General features: G+C 50.6%; 1 protein-coding gene across 6 annotated transcripts in view; it reads left to right on the plus strand.

Annotated features, from left to right (window-relative positions):
- The first annotated feature begins 15,350 nt into the window (after positions 1–15,350).
- The window catches only part of WHRN (whirlin), an 85,953-nt gene continuing 77,174 nt past the window's right edge, over positions 15,351–24,129 (plus strand). For 4 of the 6 annotated variants that reach the window (XM_044778954.2, XM_044778952.2, XM_044778955.2 and 1 more), the window contains exon 1: positions 15,991–16,755. In XM_044778954.2, the coding sequence (XP_044634889.2) occupies positions 16,141–16,755 (615 nt within the window). In that variant the 5' untranslated portion in view covers positions 15,991–16,140. Of the gene's footprint in view, positions 16,756–24,129 lie in introns of all 6 variants that reach the window. The other 2 variants (XM_044778953.2, XM_044778951.2) reach the window with 2 other exon arrangements.

Genomic DNA, 24,129 nt, shown 5'->3' on the forward strand with positions numbered 1-24,129 from the left:
TGCAGCCTTTTCGGGGGGAGAATTGGCAAAATGTACCAAGAACGGCCTTAAAAAAAAGAATATGCCTTTTGACCCAGCAGTTACATTTCTACACATATCTGAAGATAAAGAGATTATGATAGCTATGTTGACAATAGGGGAAAGTTAAAAATAATCTAAGTGTACAAGAATAGGGAATTGCTTAAATGAGTCATGGCATATTCTCTGGAGTCATTAAGAATGATAATGTAGGGCTGGCCCTGTGGCCGAGTGGTCAAGTTCACGTATTCTGCTTCTGCAGCCCAGGGTTTCGCCGGTTCGGATCCTGGGTGCAGACATGGCACTGCTCATCGGGCCATGCTGAGGTGGCGTCCCACATGCCACAACTAGAAGGACCCACAACTAAAATATACAACTATGTACTGGGGGGCTTCGGGAGAAGAAGAAGAAGAAAAGAAAAAAAAGATGGGCAACAGATGTTAGTCCAGGTGCCAATATTTAAAACAAAACAAAGAAGGATAATGTAGATTTATCTGTTTTGCCATAGAAAGAGATTTACAACATATTTTTGAAATGATTGAGAAATTCAAATGATCAAGAACATATATCGGATGCTCCTGTTTTTTGTAGAGAAAGATGTATACACATCTACACATATACACATACAAAAAAAAGTGTCTCCAGGGTTTAGTAAAGCACTTGGCAATTGGTAGAAACTCTATAAACATTTAATGAATAAATGAATGAATAATTAAAATAGTAAATAAATATTAAATAAAAGTTATAAACCAAAATGTTAACATGAGTTCTTTGTACGTAGAAAAATTATGAGTGATCTTTCTAAAAAATGTGTTTTTATTGTTTCGGAGTTAGATCTATTTTCTAATTTTTATACGCTGAGCGTGCGTTACTTCTATAACAAGGAAAAATCTTGGGTTTCTGTTTCAATTCTGCCACCAACTTATTTTCTGATCCAGGACACTGCCACAACCACCCCCATCCTGCCTCAGGCCCGAGCAAGAAGTCGGGGCTGATCGGATGATCTCCAGGCCCTTCTCCCGTGGCTGCTGGAGCAGGTGGGTGTGGAAGACTCTACAGCAGGGGGAACAGGCATGAAATAGAACCGGGAACAGAAAGATTCCCCAGGAGCCCGATGAGAGCGTGTAGGGGAGGCCATAAATCCCACTGTGGCCTCAGAGGCCAGCAGGAGGCACAGTCAGAGCTGTCCAAACACATTCCCTTCACTGAGCCTGAAGCCACATGACATCTGAAGCCTGGTGGAAAAAGCCAGCCAAGAAACAAAACAAGGACAGCTGAGAAGGACCTAGAAGTTACCCGAGCGGACGTTAGCTTAGAAGGCCCCCAAAGGCTGATGGACTCTTGAGGGCCATGAAACTCTAAGTTTAGTGCAGCCACCTTGGGAAACAAACTAGCAGTTTCTCAAAAGGTTAGACATAGGGTTACCATATGACCCCGAAGTTCTACTCCTAAGAGAAATGAAAACATGTGGCCACACAAAATCCTGTACGTGAACGTTCACAGCAGTGGTATTCATAAGAGCCCAAAGGTGGAAACAAACCAAATGTGCAGCAACTGATGCACGGATAAACAAAATGTGGTATATCCACACGATGGAATATTATTCAGCCGTAAAAAAGGAATGAGGTACTAATATATACTATTATGTGGAGGCACCTTAAAAACATAGGCTAAGTGAAAGAAGCCAGTCACCAAGCGCCAGCTATCATATGATCCATTTATACGAAATGGCCAGAAATAGCAAATCTATGGAGACAGAAAGTAGCTTCGTGGTTACGTAGGGCTCAGGTGGTTGGGGGGTTGGGGGACTGATGGCTAAAGGGTATGGAGATTCTTTTTTTTGAGGAATATTAGCCCTGAGCTAACTACTGCCACTCCTCCTCTTTTGCTGAGGAAGACTGGCCCTGACCTAACATCCATGCCCATCTTCCTCTACTTTATACGTGGGATGCCTGCCACAGCATGGCTTGCCAAGCGGTGCCATGTCCACACTTGGGATCTGAACCGACAAACCCCAGGCCGCCAAAGCAGAACGTGAGGACTTAACCGCTGTGCCACCAGGCCAGCCCCTGGAGATTCTTTTTGGGGTGATTGACTATGTTCTAAAATTGATTGTGGTGATGATTTCACAATTCTGTGAATATATTTAAAACTACTGAATTGTTAAGCCTAAGCGGGTGAATTGTACGGTCCGTGAATAATGCTTCAATAAAGCCATTATTTTTAAAAAGAAGAAGAAAGCCTCTAAGCCTGCCTCTTCCTAACCCGTGTTATTAGTTCATCTTGCACCAGCAAGTGTGATCATAGCACCCATTTTTTAGGGCCACTGCCCGGAGCTGGAGAACAAGAGGCATGTGGCCCAGAGGCTCTGTTCACCTCAGCCAACAGCCAGTGAACCGACAGACACGTGAGTGAAGCCATCCTAGGTCATCCAGCTGCCAGCTCACCCTCCCAAGGACCATTCCTACTTGAACGAGCCCAGCAGAGGTCAGTCAAGCTGGTCCAGACCAGAGGAACTGCCCAGCTGCCCCACAGAAGGGTGAGGTCAAAGAATGATTGTTGTTTAGGGCACTGCCTTCTGGGGTGGTTCGTCACACAGCAGAAGCTAACCGACACACCTTTGATATAAACGTACGATGGTTCCTCCAGGGACTACATGAAGCTGCAGAGCTGCTGGGCTATAGATTTGTCATGTCTTCGAGTCTGCTTGATATTTCCAATACTTTCCACAGTGGTCGTGTCCATTTATACCCCACCCCCAGCCCTGTGGGCGGGTTTCTCTGGCACCATAGTCTTGCCAACACTTGATAATGTCAGATAGTTTGATTTTTGCCAATAGGATCGGTGTGACATGGCATCTGGTTGTTTTCGGCTGCCATTCCCTGATCGCGAGAGAGGCGGAGTATCTTTTTCTGAAGTTTTTTGGTTGAATGGGGTTTCTGCAAAAGAAACAACGAGCTGGGTCTGGTTTGTATTTCTCCCTCTTCTTGATGCGGCGGAGTCCCACGCATCCTTGCAGATGCGTGACGAAGTTAGGCTTCCATCGCCGAGTGTCCCCTCCAACTCCTCCGCCTGCCTTCTCCTGTAAGACTCAGCTCAGGCATGGACTGCCCCAGCAAGGCTTTCCTGATCTCCAGCCCTCGTGTTGGGCTGGGGCCCCCTCTGTGCTGCGTTGGCCCCTCTGTCTCAACACCCACGTCAGGGTCTAGTAATTGTCTAACTCCCCTTCTAGAGCGGGGGCCAGGGGAACAGGAAACCGGGGCCCGAGCCCCGCTTCTAGGACCCGGCCTATCAGCTCAGTGCTGGGCCCTAGGCCACCTCCTTCCTAGCAGCTTTCTGACAGGAGTCGTCAAAAGGGCGAATACACATTCCCCTCTCTTACCCCGGCACCATTTATCTTTGCTGTCTTTAGGGCGGATGGAGTGCTTCTGAGTTCATGATCTCATTTTGATTTAGCAATATTAGTAAAAGTATAAAAAACTAAATTAATCAGTATTATATTTCTACAGCATTTTTTGAGGACTAGCCATGTGGGAGGGGCACTGTGCTGAGCACAGTATGTGCATTATCTCACCGAGTCCTCAAAACGACCACACGTGGAAGGTAGGTCCATTTTATAGATGTGGACACTGAGGCTTGCTAAGTTGGGGTTGCATCCACGGTCAGTCTTGACTCTAAGGCCCTGTGTTTTGCCCTTAATCGTGGGGCCATACTGCATCTATGAATATGAGACTGAGACCCAGAGAAAGGGAAATTGTCCAAAATCTTCCACCGGCCTGGCACTGCTGGTCCAGCTCCTCCTCCCGTCGCCTCATTTAAGCTGAGGTGGGCAGGAACTATCTTCCTGGGTTTACTCACACATGAAAAGTGAAGCAATTCGGTCCCTTGCCCTGAGGTCACAGAGTGACGCGCTAGTGGGGTGGGACTCAGGATCTGAGTAGTGAATCTGGGTCTTCAGCGCCAGGCGCGGGTCAGGTGAGGGCCCGGGGACCACAGCGCTGGAAGGCCCTGGGGGGATTCAGGTGGGGCTCAGATGTACATCTGAGAGCTGCATTTTAACAGGTGCCCGGGAGAGTCCCGTGCGCATCTAAGTGTGAGATGCTGAGTCCCTCCATCCTCTGTCTTAGCTTAGGACCCTGAGGTGTCCTGTGTGAGCCATCTGCCTCTTTTCACTTCACTTTTCCCATCTCTAAATGGGGAGAGGGAAACAATGTAACACCTGAAAGACGGCAACTTTAAATAACTGTTATTAACGATGTATATGCGTTTCCTAGGACTGCCACAAACGGAGCGGCTTAAAATGACAGAACTTTATTCTCTCACTGTTTGGAGGCCAGAAGTGCAAAATCGAGGCATTGGCAGGGTCGGTTTCTTCTGGACGCTCTGAGGGAGCCCCCTCCCCATGCTCCTCTCCCAGCTTCTGGTGGCTGCTGGCAATCCGTGCTGTTACGTGGCTTCTGGCAGCTTAACCCACCTCTGTGTTCACGTGACCTTCTTCCGTGTGTCTCTGTGTGTCAAATCTCCCTCTTCTCTCTCTTACAAGGACAACAGTCCTTGGATTTAGGGCCCACCTTATATCCAGGAGGATCTCAACTCCAGATCCGTAACCTAACCACATCTCCGAAGACCCTTGTTGCAAATAAGGTCATATTCTGAAGTTCTGGGTGGTGAATGACACGAATTTGGTGATTGACACTGTTCAACCCCTACAGCCTGTTATGTGCAGATTGATTGCAAAAATAGTCCCAGTTGTCCCCCTGCCTGTGTCCACGCCCTTGCGATGTGACTTTGCAATTCCTGCCATCAAGATGTGGGGTCTCCTCCCCTCTCCCAGTGCCTTGAATCGGGACGGGTCTTGTGACTTGCTTTGCCAACAGAATGTGGTGGAAGTGAGGGCGTTTCCGTTCTGAGCTTAGGCATCCAGAGGGCTTCTGCCTGCTCTCTTGGACTGTTGCCTCCACCGTAAGAGCCGGGTGAAGTTAGCCTGCCGAAGGCTGAGAAAGCACATGGAGCAGAGAAGAGGCCTGCCCGCTGAGGCCAGCACAGCCAGCCAATCTCCAGCCGACTCACCAGCCGACCACAGACACGCGTGCGAGCCTGGCCAAGGTCAGCTAAGTGGGCTCAGATCAGCTGAACCCCTCAGCCGACCCCCAAATAAGTGTTTATTATTGTATGTCGCTGAAATTTTGTGGTTGTTTGTTATGCAGCATTAATGTGGCCATGGATAACTATTACAAATTGCTGTATTAATATAAGTAAAATAATATACCAGCACATTTCACTCTGGTGGTTGTAATCTCAATAGATTACTCAAATCTCCCTAGAATAAAAGTTCCACGAGAACAAAGACCTTTCCTGTTTTATTTCCCACTGTGTCCCCAGGTCTTAGAATAATACATGGCCCTTAGTGTGTATTCAATAAATGTTTTTTATATGGATGGAGGAAATCCAGCCTCTGCCTCCTCAATAAAGGCTTACATTTCCAGCCTAATTTCCTTATCCATTATTTATTTATTTTATTGTTTTTTTGGAAGATTGGCCCTGAGCTAACATCTGCTGCAAATCTTCCTCTTTTTGCTGAGGAAGACTGGCCCTAAGCTCACATCCATGCCCATCTTCCTCTACTTTATATGTGGGACGCCTACCACAGCATGGCTTGCCAAGCAATGCCATGTCCGCACCTGGGATCCGAACCGGCAAACCCCAGGCCATCGAAGTGGAGTGTGTGCACTTAACCACTGTGCCACCAGGCCGGCCCCTCCTTATCTATTAAATGGGGGTGATATAGACACCTGGAAGAGTTGTTACGAGTGTTCAATGAAGACAGGAACACAACGTGCCTGATCCATAGTAAGCGCTCAATAAACAGAAGCAAACACTATTTAGAATAGGGAGGTTGTAATCCTTTTGGCTCATGGACCACAGAATTTAGAAAAATAAAACATCAATACACATATATGCCAAAGATATGTGCACAATTCCAGGGACTTCACAGATGCCATGGAGAATGAGCCCCAAGTTAAGAAGCCATAATTTAGAGATATTTATAAATGTCAGCTATTTTTATTATTATGTCCACCATCTGTAGCACCTAATCGATGCTCACTAAGAAGATGCCACTTAGCCAGTTAATAGTGAAAATGCCTCAGCGCTCCCTGCAGCTCCTCAGCCAATCACCATCTCAGCCCACGTAAGAAAGGGTTCCCGGACGGTGGAATGACCTTGGCTTATTCTGACGAGCGAAGACGATGGCGCAAACCTTTCTCCATGTGACCAGCAGAGGCCCCCACAGTCCCCCTGGGCCACCTTGCCCAACCTTCTCACAGTGAGGCAAAAAAACTCTCATTTCTTCCAACTCCAAAATCAGAAGAGTGTGATTCTGGGCTGTAACTGCAGCCTCCTTCTTGCTACAGTGCCTTTTAATTAGGCATCAAAAAGCCCTGGAGATCATGCTGCTTCCTTGTAATGGCGTGTTCCAGAAAATTACTGCCATCAGATTAAATTAAAGGAAGGTTATTCGACTGGCTCCTTAGGCATATGTCGGCGGTGTTGGGATGGCATTAGGACCATTGTTACTGTTATTGTTATTTACAGAGCAAGGCACAAATATACATCCTTCTGGAATGTTATTGGTGAGACCAACTAGTTCTCATGGAATAGCTAGAATGGGAAAGGCTGAGAAATCATGCCTGGCATTGGGACATGAGGATTTTCACCAACTGGAGGTAGAGGAGAAATGTCTAACATGAGTTGAGAATATACTATTATGGGCTGAATTGTGTCCCCCAAAATTCATGTGTTGAAGTCCTAACCCCCAAGACCTCAGAATGCGACCATATTTGGAGAGAAGGTCTTTAAAGAAGTAATTAAGTTAAAATGAGATCTTTAGGATGAGCCTCAATCCAATGTGACTTGCGTCCTCATAAGAAGAGGAAATTTGGGGGCCTCCCTGTGGCCTAGTGGTTAAGTTCGGTGCGCTTCGCTTTGGTGCCTGGTTTGCAGGTTTGGATGCTGGGCGTGGACCTACACCACTCATCAGCCATGTTGTGGCAGCAACCCGCATATAAAGTGGAGGAAGATTGGCACAGATCTTAGCTCAGGGCTAATCTTCCTCAGCAAAAAAAAAAAGAAAAAAAAAGGAGGAAATTTTGACACAGACATGCACACACAGAGAGGAGGAAGACCATGTGAATACGCAGGGAGAAAATGGCCATCTACAAGCCAAGGAGAGGGGGGCTCAGAAGAAACAACCCTGCCGACACCTTGATCTCAGACTTCCAGCCTCCAGAACTGTGAGAAAATAAATTTCTGCTGTTCAAGTCCCCCGGTCTGTGGTATTTTGTTATGGCAGCCCGAGCAAAGTAACACACACACTGCGCCCGGAGGAGTGCTTGGCATACGTAACTGCACTGGATCCTCACTATGTCCTTTATTATCTGCATTTATTGGGTGAGGAAACAGACCAGAGGGGTTCGTCACCTGCTCAAGGTCTTACCACATGGCGAGTGGCAGAAGCAGGATTTGAACCTGGGTCAGTCTGACTCTGATGCCAGCCACACATCGCCAAACTGCGTCAGACTGAGACGAGGAGGAGAGTCAGCCACTGGCCCGCATGAATTCTGAACATCTTTCCCAACATAAACAGTGGAGGGTTCGGCATGCCACAAAGCCTCAGACATATTTTTAGCAAGCTCTGGTGTCTGTCATACTCTTGAAAGACTGCCACCCTCCCTGAAGATTCTTTGCAGAGTACAAGTGCTCCTATGAATCTTTGCGAGCTGTTAGAGAAGGCGCCCGATGCTCCTCCAGGAGCATCGGAATCCGCATCTGTGGATTGATGGCTCTCTGTTGCTTCTCGAAGGCTATCAAAATTGTTTAGGCCAGCATTCCATGTCTGTCACGATCTGCCCCTGCTCACCTGGCCACATACCTACTGAATCCAGCTATGCAGAACTTTCTTGCAGATTCTCTGGGGACCCCCTCCTCATCCTTCCAGTGTCACCCTTCAAATGTCCCCTCTTTCAGGAAGGCTTCTTGACCTCACTTGAAACAATCAGGGACTTCCTCCTCTGGACACTTGTTCTACTTCGTCCATCTTCTATGTGATGGACGCACCCTAAGGTGACCCCCACGATGAGTCACACGCTTGTATAATCCCCTCCTCGTCATTTTGGGCAGAACCAGTGACTTGCTTCTAACCAACAGTGTCTGTATGTGGCTCCCTTGAATAGGTTCCCTTAAATGGTAAAGATGCAGGGATGGCACTCCTGAGATTACATTATGTTGCGGAAGATTCCATTGCAGCAGACCGGAGGGAGAGACGTCCTTGCTGGCTTTGAAGAGGGCAGTCGCCATGTGTGGGCCACATGGCAAAAAACGGTGGGTGGCTTCTAGGAACAGAGAGTGGCCTCCAGCCAGCAGCCAGCGAAAAGGTGGGGCTCTCAGTCATACTGTCACAAGAGATGAATTCTGCCATTGGCCGAGTGAGCTTGGACGTGGATCCTCCCCGAGGCAAGCTCTCAAATGAGAACGCAGCCTTGCCCACACCTTGATTGCGGCCTCGTGAGACACTGAGCAGAGGAACCAGCTATTAACACGCTCGGACTCCAGGAAACAGTGAGATAATAAATGTGTATTGTTTAAGCCATCAAGTTTGTAGCAATTTGTTACACAGCAATAGATAACTAATACATTCTGCTACAACACATAGTCAGTGTTATTCTTTATGTGTTATTCCCAGTGAGATGGGAGCTGTGAGCACAAAGACTAGAGCAGCTCTTTCAGCCCCTACACAGTACCTGGCACACAGTAGGCACTTGATCCATGTTTATCGAATGAATAAATGAGTATGATCTTTGAGATTCCATCAGTTTTTTTTTGTTTTTTAAAGATTGGCACCTGAGCTAACATCTGTTACCAATCTTCTTTTCTTCTTCTTCTCCCCAAAGCCCCCCAATACATAGTTGTATATTCTAGTTGTGGGTCCTTCTGGTTGTGGCATGTGGGATGCCGCCTCAACGTGGCCTGATGAGCGGTGCCATGTCCACGCCCAGGATCTGAACTGGTGAAATCCTGGGCTGCCATGGCAGAGCGCATGAACTTAACCACTTGGCCTCTGATCAGCCCTTCCACCAGTGTTTTTAAAAAACCACTATAATTCTAGAATGTTGAATCTTCCCTTACTGTTACCTTCACAGAAGGTCAACGAGAATATCAAATTTCCAAGAAATAAGGAAGAACGCAGAGAGCAAGCATTCCTCTGTAACAGATATAAATTCTCTGACACAATTCGCCAAGCACTTGGGCACACCGGGCTCCATAAATGTAACAACAATGTCTGTAATAACAATGACTTTGACCATCTGTTTGAAGATGGTCAAAGTCAAGGGAAAATGACAAAATCTGCTGAAAGGCTGCTAGGACCATTAGCTGCTTTTTGAGACCGGAGGCAAAGAGACATTAAGAGCCTCAAATCCGTCGGAGGCAGAGTCATCAGTCAGCCAGGGAGCCTGGGACAGAATTTCAAATGTGAACCTGGCCAGAACCCCCAGGAAACTCTTCATGCCTCCCCCTCCTCCTGGTCTCCTCCTCCCCCTCCTCCTCCCCCTCCTCCTCCTCTGCCTTAGAAACAAACACACACTTCTTAGAGCTAGGCGGGCCTGGAGAGCATTGCCTCCAAGCCCCTCATGTACAGACGGGAAGACCGAGGCACGGAGAGAAGGGTCTTGGCCAACAGTAGGCAGAGGGTGGCAAGCACAGCATCCTTTTTCAGAATCCCCTGAAGACTGAAGTTAAACATAAAAACAAAACACACAGCTTCCTTGAGGATCAGTGAGGAGGCAAATACACAGAAATTTAGGCATCTCATTATTAAAAAAAAAAAAAAGTTATACAGGATCTATATAGATAAGCAAAGCTAAGGAGTTATTTTCTCAAAGCGATTCTTCCAGTAGCCCAGAGCTGCCCTGGTCCCAGGCACCGTGCTGCGTGCTTCACATGCATTAAATGCCTTCCAACAACTCCGATTTTACAGCCCTTTTTATGGTTCTTTTTTAATAAATGAAGAAACTGAGGCTCCCAGAGGTGACGTGATTCCTCCAAGGTTGCATAACCAGGAATAATTTAACCAAGTCTGTCTGCAGGACGGAGCACTTTGCTGTGACGCCGAGAGGAGCAGGGAGCTGAGGCTCGGGGAAGGGGACGCCAGCTGGGACCCCCACGCCAGAGCTCACGATGCTCCCGCCAGCCCCGCATTAGCACATTTGATGCGCACAACCCAACAGCTCCTGACTGTCAGCTCCAGGAGGGCTGGAACCCTGGTGGTCCTGTTCCTGCTGAGTCCCCAGGATGTCGCCTGGCAGATGGGAGGAGGAGCTAAGTCAGGTGTGAATGATGCCCCAGGGAAGCCTGCCCATGTGTGCAGGGCAAGGCTGTTTCTGCTGGGGGCTTCTCTCGTCCGAACCAAGCTGATGAGTGGAGTGAGTGAGTGCCCCAGGGTAACCAACACATAATCCCCTGATTAAAAGCTCTTCCAGACCTCGGAGCAATCGGATTACAACACAGCAGGCCCGAGAAGGTCACTGCTGCTCCTCTGCCTCTTTCCAGCCCACAAATTGGCTCCCTGCAATTTATTATTGCAATTATTAGAGTTAGCTCTCTCCCCCACAGCTGTGTGAGAGACATCAGGACCGATCCCACCAGCTTTACGACAAGGTGCCACGAGAGCCAGCAGTGGGCTAGGGTGGTGAGAGGCTAAGAGAACAGACGTTGGGGAAACCACCTCACAGCCCAGACACTCAGTTTCCTCATCCGGAAAGTTGGGGTAATAATAATATCCGTTTCACAGCGCTGTTGTGAGGAGTAAAAGAAACCATGCCTGTCAAGTGCTTAGCTCTCTGCAAGCACTCGGTAAATTTCCCTTTTAGCTGCTAATGAGAGAGCCTGGGACAGGCACCACTGGCTCCTGCCGGACTGTGGACAAGGCAGGGAGCCACCTTGTCTGGCCCTTGGTTGTCCTATCTGTAACACAGGGGAGGGAGAGGGAGGGAACTCAGTATTCATTCCACAATTACCAAGTGCCTACTATGTGCTCGTCCAGGAGCTGAGCACCGGACACAGAGAGAAAGGAGATAGCGTCCTATTCTCGAGGAGCCCTGGTGTGGTAAGAGCTTTAAGCAAGATGGATGCAAGCATCATGGGAGCGCCTGATCAGAACTTTGCACAGATGAGCTCAATCAATATGCCTAATAACACAGATGACAATGCCACTGTCCCCATTTTACAGGTAAGGGCACTCAGGCACAAAAGCCCTCGGTGACTTGCCCGAGGTCACACAGGTAGCGAATATCAGAGACGGGATTGGAACCCGGAAATCACCTCTATGCTTTAACGCTCTTCCGGCACAAATATCACACAATTCTCTGTGACCATGAGACAGACTGGAGATTACACCCAGGCCAAGAGAAATACCTGTCTCTCCCCTTCTCTCCTGACATTTTTGTGCTGCTTCTTTTTCTCGCCTCTCTCTTAATCTCCCTGCCTTTCCATCAATGGTCTGTATTATCTGCCAGTCATAGAGGCGAATCTCCCCTTCTCTCTGCTCATCCCATCCCCACTGACATCGCAGGGGAGAGACGGGCTGTGGTCCTGCAGCAGAAGTTGTAATTCCAGCGGCTAACCTCCTTTCTCTAGGGACCTCGGAGCTGGGACATGCGCCCTGCGACACCCCGCATCAGATGGCTCGGAGCCTCCTCTTGCTGTGCCCAGGCGGAGAGCCCCGGGGTCCCCCAATCTTCTCCATCTGCATCTCTCTCAGTGATGTCTTCTTTATTAACCTCCTGCTCATTCTTCCCACCTTAAAAGGTCAGCTTGCCGGCCAGGAATCATTAGAAGGGGGCTTAGTGTTAACCTCTGATATTCCCAACCCAACTTTCGGGAAAATGTGGGCTGCACACCATTTCCATCTGGGACCTTTTAGCCTCTTTGAGCCAAGCAGCTGGAAGGCTGCTTCACAGTGGTTGCGTAAGAACTCTGGAGCCAGACGGCCTGGGTCGAATCCTGAGTCTCCCACTGACTCCTCTGTGACCTTGGGGATAGTTCCACTCCGACGTCTCAGTGTCCCGTCTGTTTTCTTAGGATGATGATGATAATGATGGTATCTCTCTTTACAGAGTGGTTGGGACTGAAGGAGTTAAAATATATGTTTATATTAGCTATTAAATATTACATATTAGCTATATTTTCCTGCACATCCCTTGGGAAATGCATCTCAAATGAAATTAATCTCTATTGCCTCCTGAGGACCCATTCCAGTGGATAAGAGCAGAGGGGAGAAGCTCCAAATGACTATGAAATAGCAGAAGCCTTTTTAAGATCACCATAAAAAAGAGGAGAAGATAATGAACAACTTTATGACACTCTACGAGCTGTGCATGCTTTCATTTACTGCACTGGACGTCGTGCTGACAGCTGCCCTCAGGGGAGACAGAGCAGATCCAGGAGGCCCATTCACAGGCGAGGAGAGAAGCCAATTGCTGTGGGTCACTCAGCTAGGAAAGGGACTTTCTGAGACGAGAATAATGGTTTTCTGCCTGATATCCACAGCGCAAGTCAATGTGTCTCTGGGTTGAAACAAACACGTAAGAAACAAGCAACAAACAAAAATCCGGTTCAACCCCAAACAGCTTCTAAGTTAAGTACAATTCAGTCTCATTCCCTTTGTCTTTTCAACAGATCCAGTGGGTCCAGGTTTCCAGGAACATCCAGAGAAGAAGGGCATTGGTTGGCCACAGTCGGGGAACAATAATAAACTATGAAAAGTGGCTTTGGGGAAGACAGCAAGGGAAGCTGGCAGCGTACACAGAATAATATTTTCCTTCTGAAGAGGGCAGTATGCAAGCAAGGCCAGGTCTGCTCACGTCCTCAGGCTTTCCTTCTAGATCTGGAAGGCGGGGGGACAGTGCAGTCGTCAGGAGCCCGCACATCTTGGGTTTCCAAGACGTTATTTCTGAACGACAAACACAGCTTCAGACATGAAATAGGATTCTGGAGGTTTGAGCACAGTTACACGCTGTCTGTCATCAGAGGGGACGCAGTGCAAACTGACACGGAGGTGTTTCTGCAAGAGGGATGGAGGAAACCCCAGGGAGTTCCTTTTCCGTGTTCTTGGACTCATCTGCCCTCCCAAATCGGCCTCTGTGACATGAAACAATAGCACGGCATCCCAGATGCTCTCTGATGTTTGCAGAGGAAAGTGTTTCTTTCTCTTCTAAGACGTGTGTGCAACGTAGTTTCTGCTGCCTAAGGCTACAGATCTTTTTGCAAACATCCTTTGCACAGAAAGAAAACATTGGGAATGGGGATCTTAGCTTCTGGGATGCATTTATCAAGCGAATCACAGTCATTCTAATTAGAACACAAACTAAGTGAAAGCTAAGCCTGAAATGCATTTGCAGAAAAGCTGAACTGTGTACAGTTAAGCTGTCCTTGGTGGCATCTTTGAGGTGTGCCATTCATATATTTTTGGGGGTAAGGTAGATTGATTCTTCTCTTAAATACCTTTGGCTAATTGCATCGAAGCCTTCAAAGGGAGTTCAGAGGAGGATGAAGGATACACATTATTAATTGCTAAACTTTGAACTGTTAAGACAGATGTTCAAAGGTAATGTCACTGGTTATTTAAAACACCCTGTCCAATACGTCCAGAGCACATTAATTTAACCTACATCTGTTTTAGGGAAGCGAAGAGGAGAATTGAAGATTTGGGGGGAAAATAAAGCCTCACTTCCTAGCCTCAGTTTTGGGAATGCACAAAACTAACAGTGTTGAAAATTCTTCCATGGTTCCCCAATGTCCAGAAAAGAAAGTCCATTCTCCTTAGGGGGTCACTTCTTTGATGGATAAAGTCCTTACCATTTCCCCCTCATCTAAACCTGGACTCTCTGAGCCAGGACAACTCTTATCCTACTGGTTTTTAACTTTATTTATTAATGTGATCTTTCTCCCCTTGCTAAACCGCGACCTCCTTGAGGTCAGAGATTTCATCTTTTTAATCAGGGTCTCCAGCACCCGCACACGAGCCAGCACAGAATAGGTGCTTGGAAAATGTTGAATAAAGTGTGAACGAATAAGTAAACGGACACACAGAGGAGTGAATAGGCGAATGCTCTTCTTTCTGGGCCTAGCTCAAACCCACTCCTCAGGTGACACCCAGTCTGTCCCTCCGCCAGACAGAAGTCAGATGGTTCTGCAAGGGCAATTCCAGAATATTATTAGGGAAAATACAGATTTCTATACAAAAATAATTTAGGAGAGGCAATTCGGGTGGAAGGGATGTATGAGAGGTGCGTGTGTATAGGGGGCGCTACTGGGCTCCTTAGAAAGCCGCCTTTGAATGAGAGCGCAGGGTTTTTTCTTAGCTTGTATTTGGGGGTGGGGTGGGGTGGGAGATGAGACGCTCCGGGTCACACCTTGGAACATCTTCCCAATTCGTCTTGGAATGGGAAGGCACAGAATAGTTTTTTCCCAACCCACTTCATACATATTTTTAAAATTTTGTAGGTTCACATGCAGTCTTAAGAATTAATACACAGACAGCCCAGGTACCCTTCACCCCGTTTCCCCCATTGTTGACAAGGTCGCAACCAAGACACTGACATTGATACAACCCTCCCACCTTATTCCGATCTCACCAGTTTTATATGCGCCCATTGTGTGTGAGCGTGTCGTGTACACTTTCTATTTCTGAAAACAGCTCTCCTGCCTCCTGGAGACCCCACAGGAGGCCAGTCCTATCTACCCTGCACAGGAGTTGGCTCCCGAGGCACCAGTATATACTGGTGTCTCTTTCCTGCACACAGTAAGTCCCAACAATCGTCCACACAAACACTTGAACTTGCACGTCGGGGCGTGCAAGAGGGGAGCGCAATGTTTTAAGGTGGAAAACCAGCCTGGAGCGTTCAGTATTCTAGAGGCAAAAAGTTGGCGATTTTCCCCCACAATTGCAAATTAGCTAGCTGGATAACCGCTCCGAAGCGATCCTGATGCTCACGCTTCGATCGCGGAAGGGCACAATTTTTGGACCAACCCGCCCCTCCTGCCTCCCTCTCCCCATCAGCGTGGCTGGAGAAGTGGGGGGGGGGGCTCCCAGTGTCCCCGGGGCTTCTCCCACCCCTACCCCTCCTTTCACCCCTTTCTTCCCCGGGGCTGGACTGTTTCACCCCGTCTCCAGGCAACCGCCAGGCGCGAACGGGACGTCATTTCCTGACGAGCCCGCGGGGGGAAGGGGCGGGAGAGGGGGAGGGGCAAGGGGGCGGGGCCAAGTCTGGGCTGGCGACAGCGACGGCGTCGGAACTCGCTGGAAGATCGGCCCCGGGCAGCTCAACAGTTCGCGAAGTCCGGGCTCGCGGCCGCGGCTCCATCTGCGCCCGGGGGCGCGGGGGCGCGGGGGTCCCCGGGCTGCTGCCTCCCAGGGCTGCCCCGGACATGCCCCGCACCCCCTGCCGGACGCCCGCACGGCTCCACCAGCTGCGATTCGGGGGGCTCTGGGACTAGAGCACCCCCACCCCAACTTATGACTTTGGGGTCCCCCAGCCCGAGAGGAACGGGCGGCCCGGCTGGGGGAGCCCCAGGCATGGTGTGACGGGGCGGCCAGCTTCGCTGCGCCCCCCACTCCAGCCTCCCGTCGTCTCTGCGCCCTCCAGAATGTAGCTGCTCTCTCTGCGTCCCCCCCGGACTCCAGCCGCAGTCTCCGCGACCTCCGGGCTCCAGCCGCCAACTCCTTGTCCCCCGGGACCTCGCCGCTGTCTGCGCGTTGCCGGAACTCCAGCCGCCGTCTCCGCGCCCCGCGGACTTCAGTTTGGCGACCTCCTCCGTCTTCGCGCTCCCGGGACGCCAGCAGCGGTCTCCGCGATCCCCCCAGGATTCAGGCACAGTTTCCGCGCTCCCCAAACCCAGACTCCAGGCGCCGTCTCCGCGTCTTCCCGGATCCGGCCCGTGTCTCCGCGCCACCCCCCCCCCCGGCGCCCCCAAACCCAGACTCTAGCCGCGATCTCTGCGCTCCCCGGCATCCAGCTGCCGCGCCCCCCGCGCGCGCCCCGAGTGCGCCCGGGCCTCGGCGGGGAGATGAACGCGCCGCTGGACGGGCTGTCGGTGAGCTCGTCCTCCACCGGCTCGCTGGGCTCGGCGGCCGGGGCGGGCGGCGGGGCGGCGGGGCTGCGCCTGCTGTCTGCCAACGTGCGCCAGCTGCACCAGGCGCTCACGGCGCTGCTGAGCGAGGCGGAGCGGGAGCAGTTCACGCACTGTCTCAACGCCTACCACGCGCGCCGCAACGTCTTCGACCTGGTGCGCACCCTGCGCGTGCTGCTGGACAGCCCGGGCAAGCGGCGCCTGCTGCCCATGCTGCGGCTGGTCATCCCGCGCTCCGACCAGCTGCTCTTCGACCAGTACACGGCCGAGGGCCTCTACCTGCCCGCCGCCACCCCTTGCAGGCAGCCCGCCTGGGGCGCCCCCGACGGCGCGGGGCCCGGGGAGGTGCGCCTGGTGAGCCTGCGGCGCGCCAAGGCCCACGAGGGCTTGGGCTTCAGCATCCGCGGGGGCTCGGAGCACGGCGTGGGCATCTATGTGTCGCTGGTGGAGCCGGGCTCTCTGGCCGAGAAGGAGGGCCTGCGAGTGGGGGACCAGATTCTGCGTGTCAACGACAAATCCTTGGCCCGGGTGACACATTCGGAGGCCGTCAAGGTAGGGCTCCGGTTTGGGGACGAGGACGCGGCAGAGTGGTGCATGTCCTCGTGTGGCGGTAGTCCCATGCTGTGTGTCCTTAGGCAAATCACTTGACCTTTCTGGGCCCCGTTTTTCTTAAAAGTGTTTCTTTAAAACAGGAGCGTCTAGTTTTTTTGAGCAAATAGATGCCAACCACTGGGAATGTATGACTAGCAAAACAGACACGACCCTGCCTTCGTGGGGCATAAAGGCTGGTGTGTGGGAGACAGACGTTATCAAATACGTGGACGGATGTATGATTACAAAGTGATGAAAAAGGCTGTGGATTCTTATGAGCATTAAAAGAAATAAGGTCTGCTCTGGACATATGGTTAGTAATCAGCGGGTGGCCTCTGCTTCTGCTGGTGTTATTCTCCTTATTCTGCCGGCTTTTGCCCCAGAAAAAAAGTTTCATTAGCTCCAAAGTGGCCCAAGGAGGCTGTTCTGGTGATCCACAGAGCTCTGGCCTGATCCTGCTGTTTGTGGACCAGGCTGTGCATCCTGGGACAAGTCACTTGCCCTCTCGGAACCTCTGGTTCTCCACTTGGAATATGGGGCTGCTGGACCAAATCAGTGTCCTTAACCTTGTTGGAAATGAGGCCCCTGCCTGAAGGTCAAAAATACATCCCACACCCCCTTGAAGGTAGTTGTGATTTTTGTGTAATTGGGAAACAGAAGGTCATGACAGCAAGCTGCCGGGGCTTTACCCGTGCTGTTGAGAAGAATGCTTGTGTTTGCTAATTGCGTGCCCAGGGCTGCTGAAAACTGGCTGGAGGGTGACATGGATTGTGCTTGGTCTGCGTGTGGATTCAAGCATCCTTTGCAGGCGTTCTCACACACACACACCACCTTTGTGTGCACAAAGTGAAGAGTTTTGGGGGAGAGGGACAGTGACACACTCTCCTGCAGGGAGAATGCTCCCTGGGGGCTTGGCAGGTGGTGACCCAGCTCCTCAGCAGCCCGCCCCTTGCCTCTGCCCCGGGTCCTCCTCAGTGCCGGCGTCTTGAGCTCCAGCCGCGGGCCTGCTGGCTGCCTGGAGGACCTAGGCGGCAGAGGCCTGCGGCTCCTTCCTCCGTGATGTCCAGTGACCTGAGGCCAGGTGTGTCTTGAGCCCCCTTTCTGACCGTTCACCTGGGACGTGACCATCTCATCTCTGACCTTGGCTTGCCCGATTTGCTTCCCGACTCATCTGCCCCCTGGGGAGGCCCATGAGGATTTTGGAAACTTCTTGGCTGCTTTTGGAAAAAGGCTGGTGAGTTTATATCGTTCCGGGGGCGAGTGCAGCAGACACAGCTCCTTGTGGGTTTCCATACGCCCGTCCTGTCGTCCCCGCCCTCTCCTCCCCCACAGCAGTCTCTTCCCTTGATCTGACATTCCTGTAAATTCTGTATAAAGAAATAGTCGATTAGCCTTTGACCCTAAAAGGTCTGGAGTTCCCAGATGATAAATTTATACTGGAAAGATCACTTGATCTAAATGGTCATTTATCAGCGTGGATTTAATTTTGGTGGCAATTTAAAAAGACTTGGGGAACTTAATCATCACAAGGGGTAGCCTTTGGGAAGGCCTTAAGTAGCCTGGATGTTAAACCCACAGGCTCTGCCCTTGCTTGGGGCCCCAGGCCAGCGGGGTCCATGGGGCTGAAGCCGCTTGGCTGGGAATTTCAGCTCGGCCCCCCCATCAGGTCGCTGACGCTCTGCTCTTCTGTCTGAATCTTCCCAAATGACATGCCAGGTGCTGCGACCCCGTGACCCGGAGCACCAGGCCTCAGCTCGGTTCCTTCCCCTTGGTGCATCCAGAGGAAGTCCTTGGCCGGGTGGGAGCCCGTGGGAGCTGAGCAGCCCATTTGTCCCTGACTGTCACTTTTCCTACTGAGACGGGTCTCTGCTAAGGCACCCCTCCTCCGGCCACCGTCACACACACACGTCCCTGCTCCTCTGGACCCTTCAGAAGCCACAGGCAAGATGAGTGCTGCATTGTGTCACCTTAACTCCAGGAGGAAAAGGGGCCAGACTTTCCGTGGGTGGAATTTAAAACGGAGGAGGCGGGACCTCATGCTGGGGCCTCTGGGAGCGAGCGCCTCTGGGTCGATGGATGGGCAGCCGGTTTCAGCGACAGTTCAGAACACCTGGGGCTGTTGACACATTTCCACGAAACTCAGGGGGCTGAGTCCCTTGACGGAAAGCCACCGTGGCCCTGGCTTCTTTGCTAGGTACAGACTGCCTTTGCCCGGGCTTTCTCCACTCCCAGCCCCTCTCTGTCAGCCCCAGTGCTGTAGGGCAGTGCCTCGGGCATTTGATGAGAAAGGTACATTCCTATTAACTGAACTTCAGACTTTATTCAAATGTCACCAGTTTTTCTGCCAACGTCCCTTTTCTGCTCCAGGATCCCACATTGCGTTTAGTACAAGGCGTGCTTTCTTTTTCAATTCTTTTCCTTCAATTTTCTTTTATTTATTTGTTTCTTTATTGTATCTCCCTCCAGCTTGATTGGGGCACAACGAAGAAATAAAAATTGTGTATATTTCAGGTCTACAGCATGAGGATGTAACATACCTCTACGCTGTAAGAGGATTACCATAGTCCAGCTAATTAGCGTATCCATCATTTGACGTAGTTGTTTTATTTCTGTGGTAAGAACACTTAAGATGCACTCTCTTAGCCAATTTCAAGGAGGCAACACAGAATTATTAACTATAGTCTCCATGCTGTGCGTTAGATCCCCAGAACTTAATTCATCTCATTCCTGGGAGTTTGTTCCCGCTGACCAGCGTCTCCCCATCCCCCCCTTACCCCCAGCCCTTGGCAACCACCATTCTACTCTCTGCTTCTGTGAGTTGCACTTTTTAAAATTCCACATATAAGTGAGATCATGAAGTCATTGTCTTTATAGGTCTGGCTTGATGTCCTCCAGGTTCGTGCATGTCTGCGCCAATGGCAGGATTTCCTTCTTTTTCATGGCTGAATAATATTCCATTGTATATACGTGCCCGCCACATTTACTGTCTCCATTCATCTCTCAGTAGACACTTAGGTTGTTTCCGTGTTTGGGGTATTAAGGAGATGTGTTTTCAATCTGAAAATCCTTGTTTTTCTTCTGCAGGTAGAAAGAGGGGGAAAAGATCCTTTGAGCTTCCCAAAGGAGAGATTAAGTGTGTTTGTGTATGTGGGGGGGTGTGTAATAAAAAGAAAATTAAATTTAGGAATCAAGTACTTAAGAGTTTCTGAATCAGAGAGGGTCATCCCCCCCCCCGCCCCCCGCCGGGGAACAGAGGCGATTGACCATAGGAAGGTTTTCCCACTTCGCTCTCCGGTGAACCAAGTGTCCATTGTTACGCAGAGCAGTTCAGCGAGGATTGATCCTCTGGGCTCGGATCAGGAGGGGCTTCCATGTCTCTCCTGAAGCCTGTTTGCTAAATCAGCGGGGACAGGTCCAGATGCGGCAAGCCATTTACTGTTTGCAATTATGTTGAAACGCTTGATTTTTGAAAAATCTATCTTGAATGAACAGGAGCCAAACTAACAATAATAAAAAAAAGTAGACCTTTCCAAGATTGGCAGACAAAAATGCTTGATAAATTGGCCAAGGAGTGCACAGATCCGGGATGCCGTACTGGGCCCTGCTGTCCGCTTGCTGTGTGACCTTAGGCCAGTCGCTGACCCTCTCTGTGTCCTAGTATGGATGGGCCAGGGGCTGCCCGAGATCCCTTCTGGCTTAGACCGTCTGGGATTTGCTCAGCATGTGCTACACAGAAGGCATTTGGAATGTCTGATCTGATGTTTTCTTGTTCTCTTGGAATTGCTTGTGTGTAAGGCAGAGTAGGGAACGTTGGCTAAGGATTGGGAGACGAGAATCTTGGCACTCTTGGATAGCCTCCTACTGAGTCAGGAAATTGCTGGGTTACCTGCTACTGATGAGAACTTGACTGCTGTCCTTCAACCCAGGAACTCCAGCCCTGGTGCCATTCCAGAATAAAGGGGCAAATGGCAACAGGATTGTGGCGGGCACGGCACCGCCCTGGGAGCGCTCAAAATCCACTTGACTTACCCACTTGCTCTCTGAGTCCCTGATTCCATGGGTGGCAGAACGCGGGGTATCCAGATGCTGCTGGGATGTGTCTCTGTACGTGTGTGTTTGATCTCCATCAAAATCTAGCAGTGTCGTTGCAGTCTCTCCCTGGCTACCTCCAAGAACACATTAGAATTTGAAACATTCCAGAACTTAGAAACAGTGGGCTGCCCTTGTATTTCATTAGGGTGATCACACCCTCCCTTCCTTCGCATAATAACCCAGGAAGAATCTGTTTGTATTAATATATAAGTCATTGCATTTGGTTTGGCACGTTCGAAACGACACATTTGTCACTTTCCCCATTGTACACGGTTAGCTGAAGCCGTTACAAATTATTACCCCTTCCAATTTTGTCTCTGAAACGCAGCTTCTCCCGCTGGTGTCATTTTCTGTCTTCCAATTCGGAAACCGTGAGAATGTGTTCATGGCTATGCGCAGACTTTCCCCAGGCCGTGTGCTCGCTCTGGGTCCTGTGGGTCCTCCTGGTAATGACGTGTTGAAAGCTCTATGTTAGTAAACCTCTTATTGAATTGATGTTTGGTTCTTGGATCCAGAGGCTGATGCAGCCCATTGAGAGGGTCCGTTTCTTTAGTTTTTAGTCTTTAGTTATTTGGCTCAAGCTGATGCTCAAGGTTTTAGAAAATGACACTGCCTGTGGAGGACAAAATCCTTTCCACTGGGTGTTTTCTGTGCTAGTCTAAGAAGCGTTTTGTAGGGTGGAAAAGAATGCCTTTCCTTTTTGTGAGTTGATATTTTTATAGACGATTTCTGCCTCCCGATTTTAAGCTGGAGATGAAAGAGTTATAGGCTCACCCCCCGCTGGCTTCTCGTGTTTCTGTCGCCCCCCTCTTCCGACAAACCCGGAGTTGTTTATTACCTGCCATAGATTCATTGTTTGGATGGAGCTGCGAAGGAGCTATGATCCTTTAACCCCTGGCCGGTTGGAGTGTGTGTGTGTTGTTGGTTCCCACCTCTGCCTGCTCCAGCCGCACGGCACACAGCCCGTACGCACCTGTCAAGTGCACGCAGCCCCTTCTGTGCCTGTCTGCTCACGCTCACAGCACGTGTGCATCGCCTCCGAGTCGTAAGCCCCCCTCCGCCGTGCCAAGGGCTTTGTACTGAAGCAGGCAGGGGATTAGGATCCAACGGGCTTCCCGGCAAGGCTCTTTGATGACCTGGACGGGCAACGGCTGGTCTCCACTGCTCAGAGGCCCCAGACCAGTGCCCGGCAAGGACCAGAGGATAAATTAGACAGAATGGCATTTAATGGCTGGAGGTGGCTGGAGGCTGAAATGCAAATCTGTCCAAAGTGATTCTTTCTCTTCCTTTTTCTTTGGAACCCCCAAGCAAGAATCTGATGTTAACGCAGAGCTCACACGGACTTCTAATGGCGCCCCAGGGTGGGGGCTGCTTTGTAAAGATTCCTGAGCTGCAGTTTCCATCCTCCTTTGATAGTGTGGCAGGTGGAAAGGGCTCAAAGAGCAGGAGTCAGGCTTTCCGTTCGTTTCCGTGCACCCCTGGCATCAGCCGCAGGAGGCAGCTCCAGGGGGCCGGGGCACGTGTGTGTGAGCTGTGCTTTCCTGGAACACTGTTGGGAAGAGAGGAGGCTGATGTTAGGGGTGCCCACTCTGTACCGTGCTTTCTCCCTTCCCGGGGAGGCCGGGAGGCCAGCAAGGTCATGCTCAAGGAGGTGAAATGGACTAGCCCAGGGTCATCATTGGCATTAGGAACTACGTGGCCCTTCTGCCTGACCTCCCGGCCGGAACCCAGCCCCAGGGTTGGGTTGCCAGCCTCCTGGAAGACAAGCCAGCCCCTGCTGGATGGCACGCAGACATCACATTTTGTGCCTAACATCTGGGGGCCTTTTAAGAACCATCCAGATGTTTCATTCTGCTAAGTGGGGAGTCTGATGCCCACGCGCCAAAGGAAGGTGGCTTGTTTTAGCCCAGTCCGTGGTCAGGCAGAGCCGTTTGTCCACACCCACTCTGAGCAGTGCTGACCACACCCAGGCCTGTGGCTGGACCTCAGAAGTCAGAGATGAACCATACATCGCCCTGCCCTCCTGGAGCCACTGGGGGGGACATGGACCCCCCATGGCCACAGGTCACCAAGGCTTTTAAGTGCTGTGACATCTGCATCCTGTTGCCCCCTTCAAAACAGTGCCCCTCACCCCATCTGACCCCACTCCTCCATCCCTTTACTGTGCTTTAATTCCCTTCAGAGGACTTGTCACTCCCAGAAGGACGTTTCACTGTTTGTTGATCATCTGCCTTCCCCATTGCAAGTGAGCTCCGAGAACGGAGAGTTGATCTCCATTGGTCACTCACATACCCCAGCACTGCCTCAGTGCCTGGCACATGGTAGGTGCTTCAATGAATAAACAAATATTTCCCGAATGATTGAAATGGTCTTGTTCCCAGTGCAGTGCTGGTGAGCTCCCTGGCTCCTGAGCGTGATATCTGAAGATGGTCCCTGGGTGGCAGCATCGTGGACACTGGGTAGAAACATCGAGGAGTGCCACAGGCTCTCATGTGTGCTTTCCCGCGAAGCTGGCTGTGGGGCTGTGGGCACGTCACGTGACGTCTCTGAACCTCAGTCTTTGGAACTATGAAATGGGCAGAGCCACCTTCCCAGGGATCCAGTGACTTAAGAGTTGCAAAGACATTTGGTGAAGAGGAAACCCATTACCGCTACTTTAGTGAAAGGTCTTTTAAAACAAGGTGGTCTGCGCCTAGATAGGCAACAGCTCTTCCCATCCTCTGCCGCCCAGCTCCACCCTACGAGACCCCTTGGGTTACTTCATTTGTCACTTTGGTCTTCATTTTAAAGCCACATCCCAGAAGGGAGTTATTTCCGAAGCCTCACTTTGTCTGTGATCCCAAAATAGAATCACTCCTGCATCGTGAAGCAATCAATGAACCAGTTTTGGGGGGAGATAGAGTTTCTGGCTTTTTGTTTAAAAAACAACCACCACCCAGTTCAGGTTTCCAGAAGCCCCAGCCTTTCAGGTGAAGGCTGAGCGCCTGCTGACCCCACGTGCGTTTAGAAGCAGCTTTATTCTCCACCAAGGATGCCCAAGTGGGTCTGGTTTCCCTTCTCTTGCAGGCCCAGCCCCGTCACCTCCTTCCCCCTTGGAGAATGGGTGCTCCTTCTGCTGAATGGGCTGTGGTGGCGCTTCACCTGGCAGCCGGTTTCCTAGCTGTTTTCCCTGTCTACCTGGGCTTTCGCATCCTCTGTACTTTGAATGCAAAGCCAATATATTTGCTTCCCGTGAACAAGTCC

Source organism: Equus asinus, chromosome 10, assembly GCF_041296235.1.
Source record: "Equus asinus isolate D_3611 breed Donkey chromosome 10, EquAss-T2T_v2, whole genome shotgun sequence".
NCBI classification, from domain to species: domain Eukaryota; kingdom Metazoa; phylum Chordata; class Mammalia; order Perissodactyla; family Equidae; genus Equus; species Equus asinus.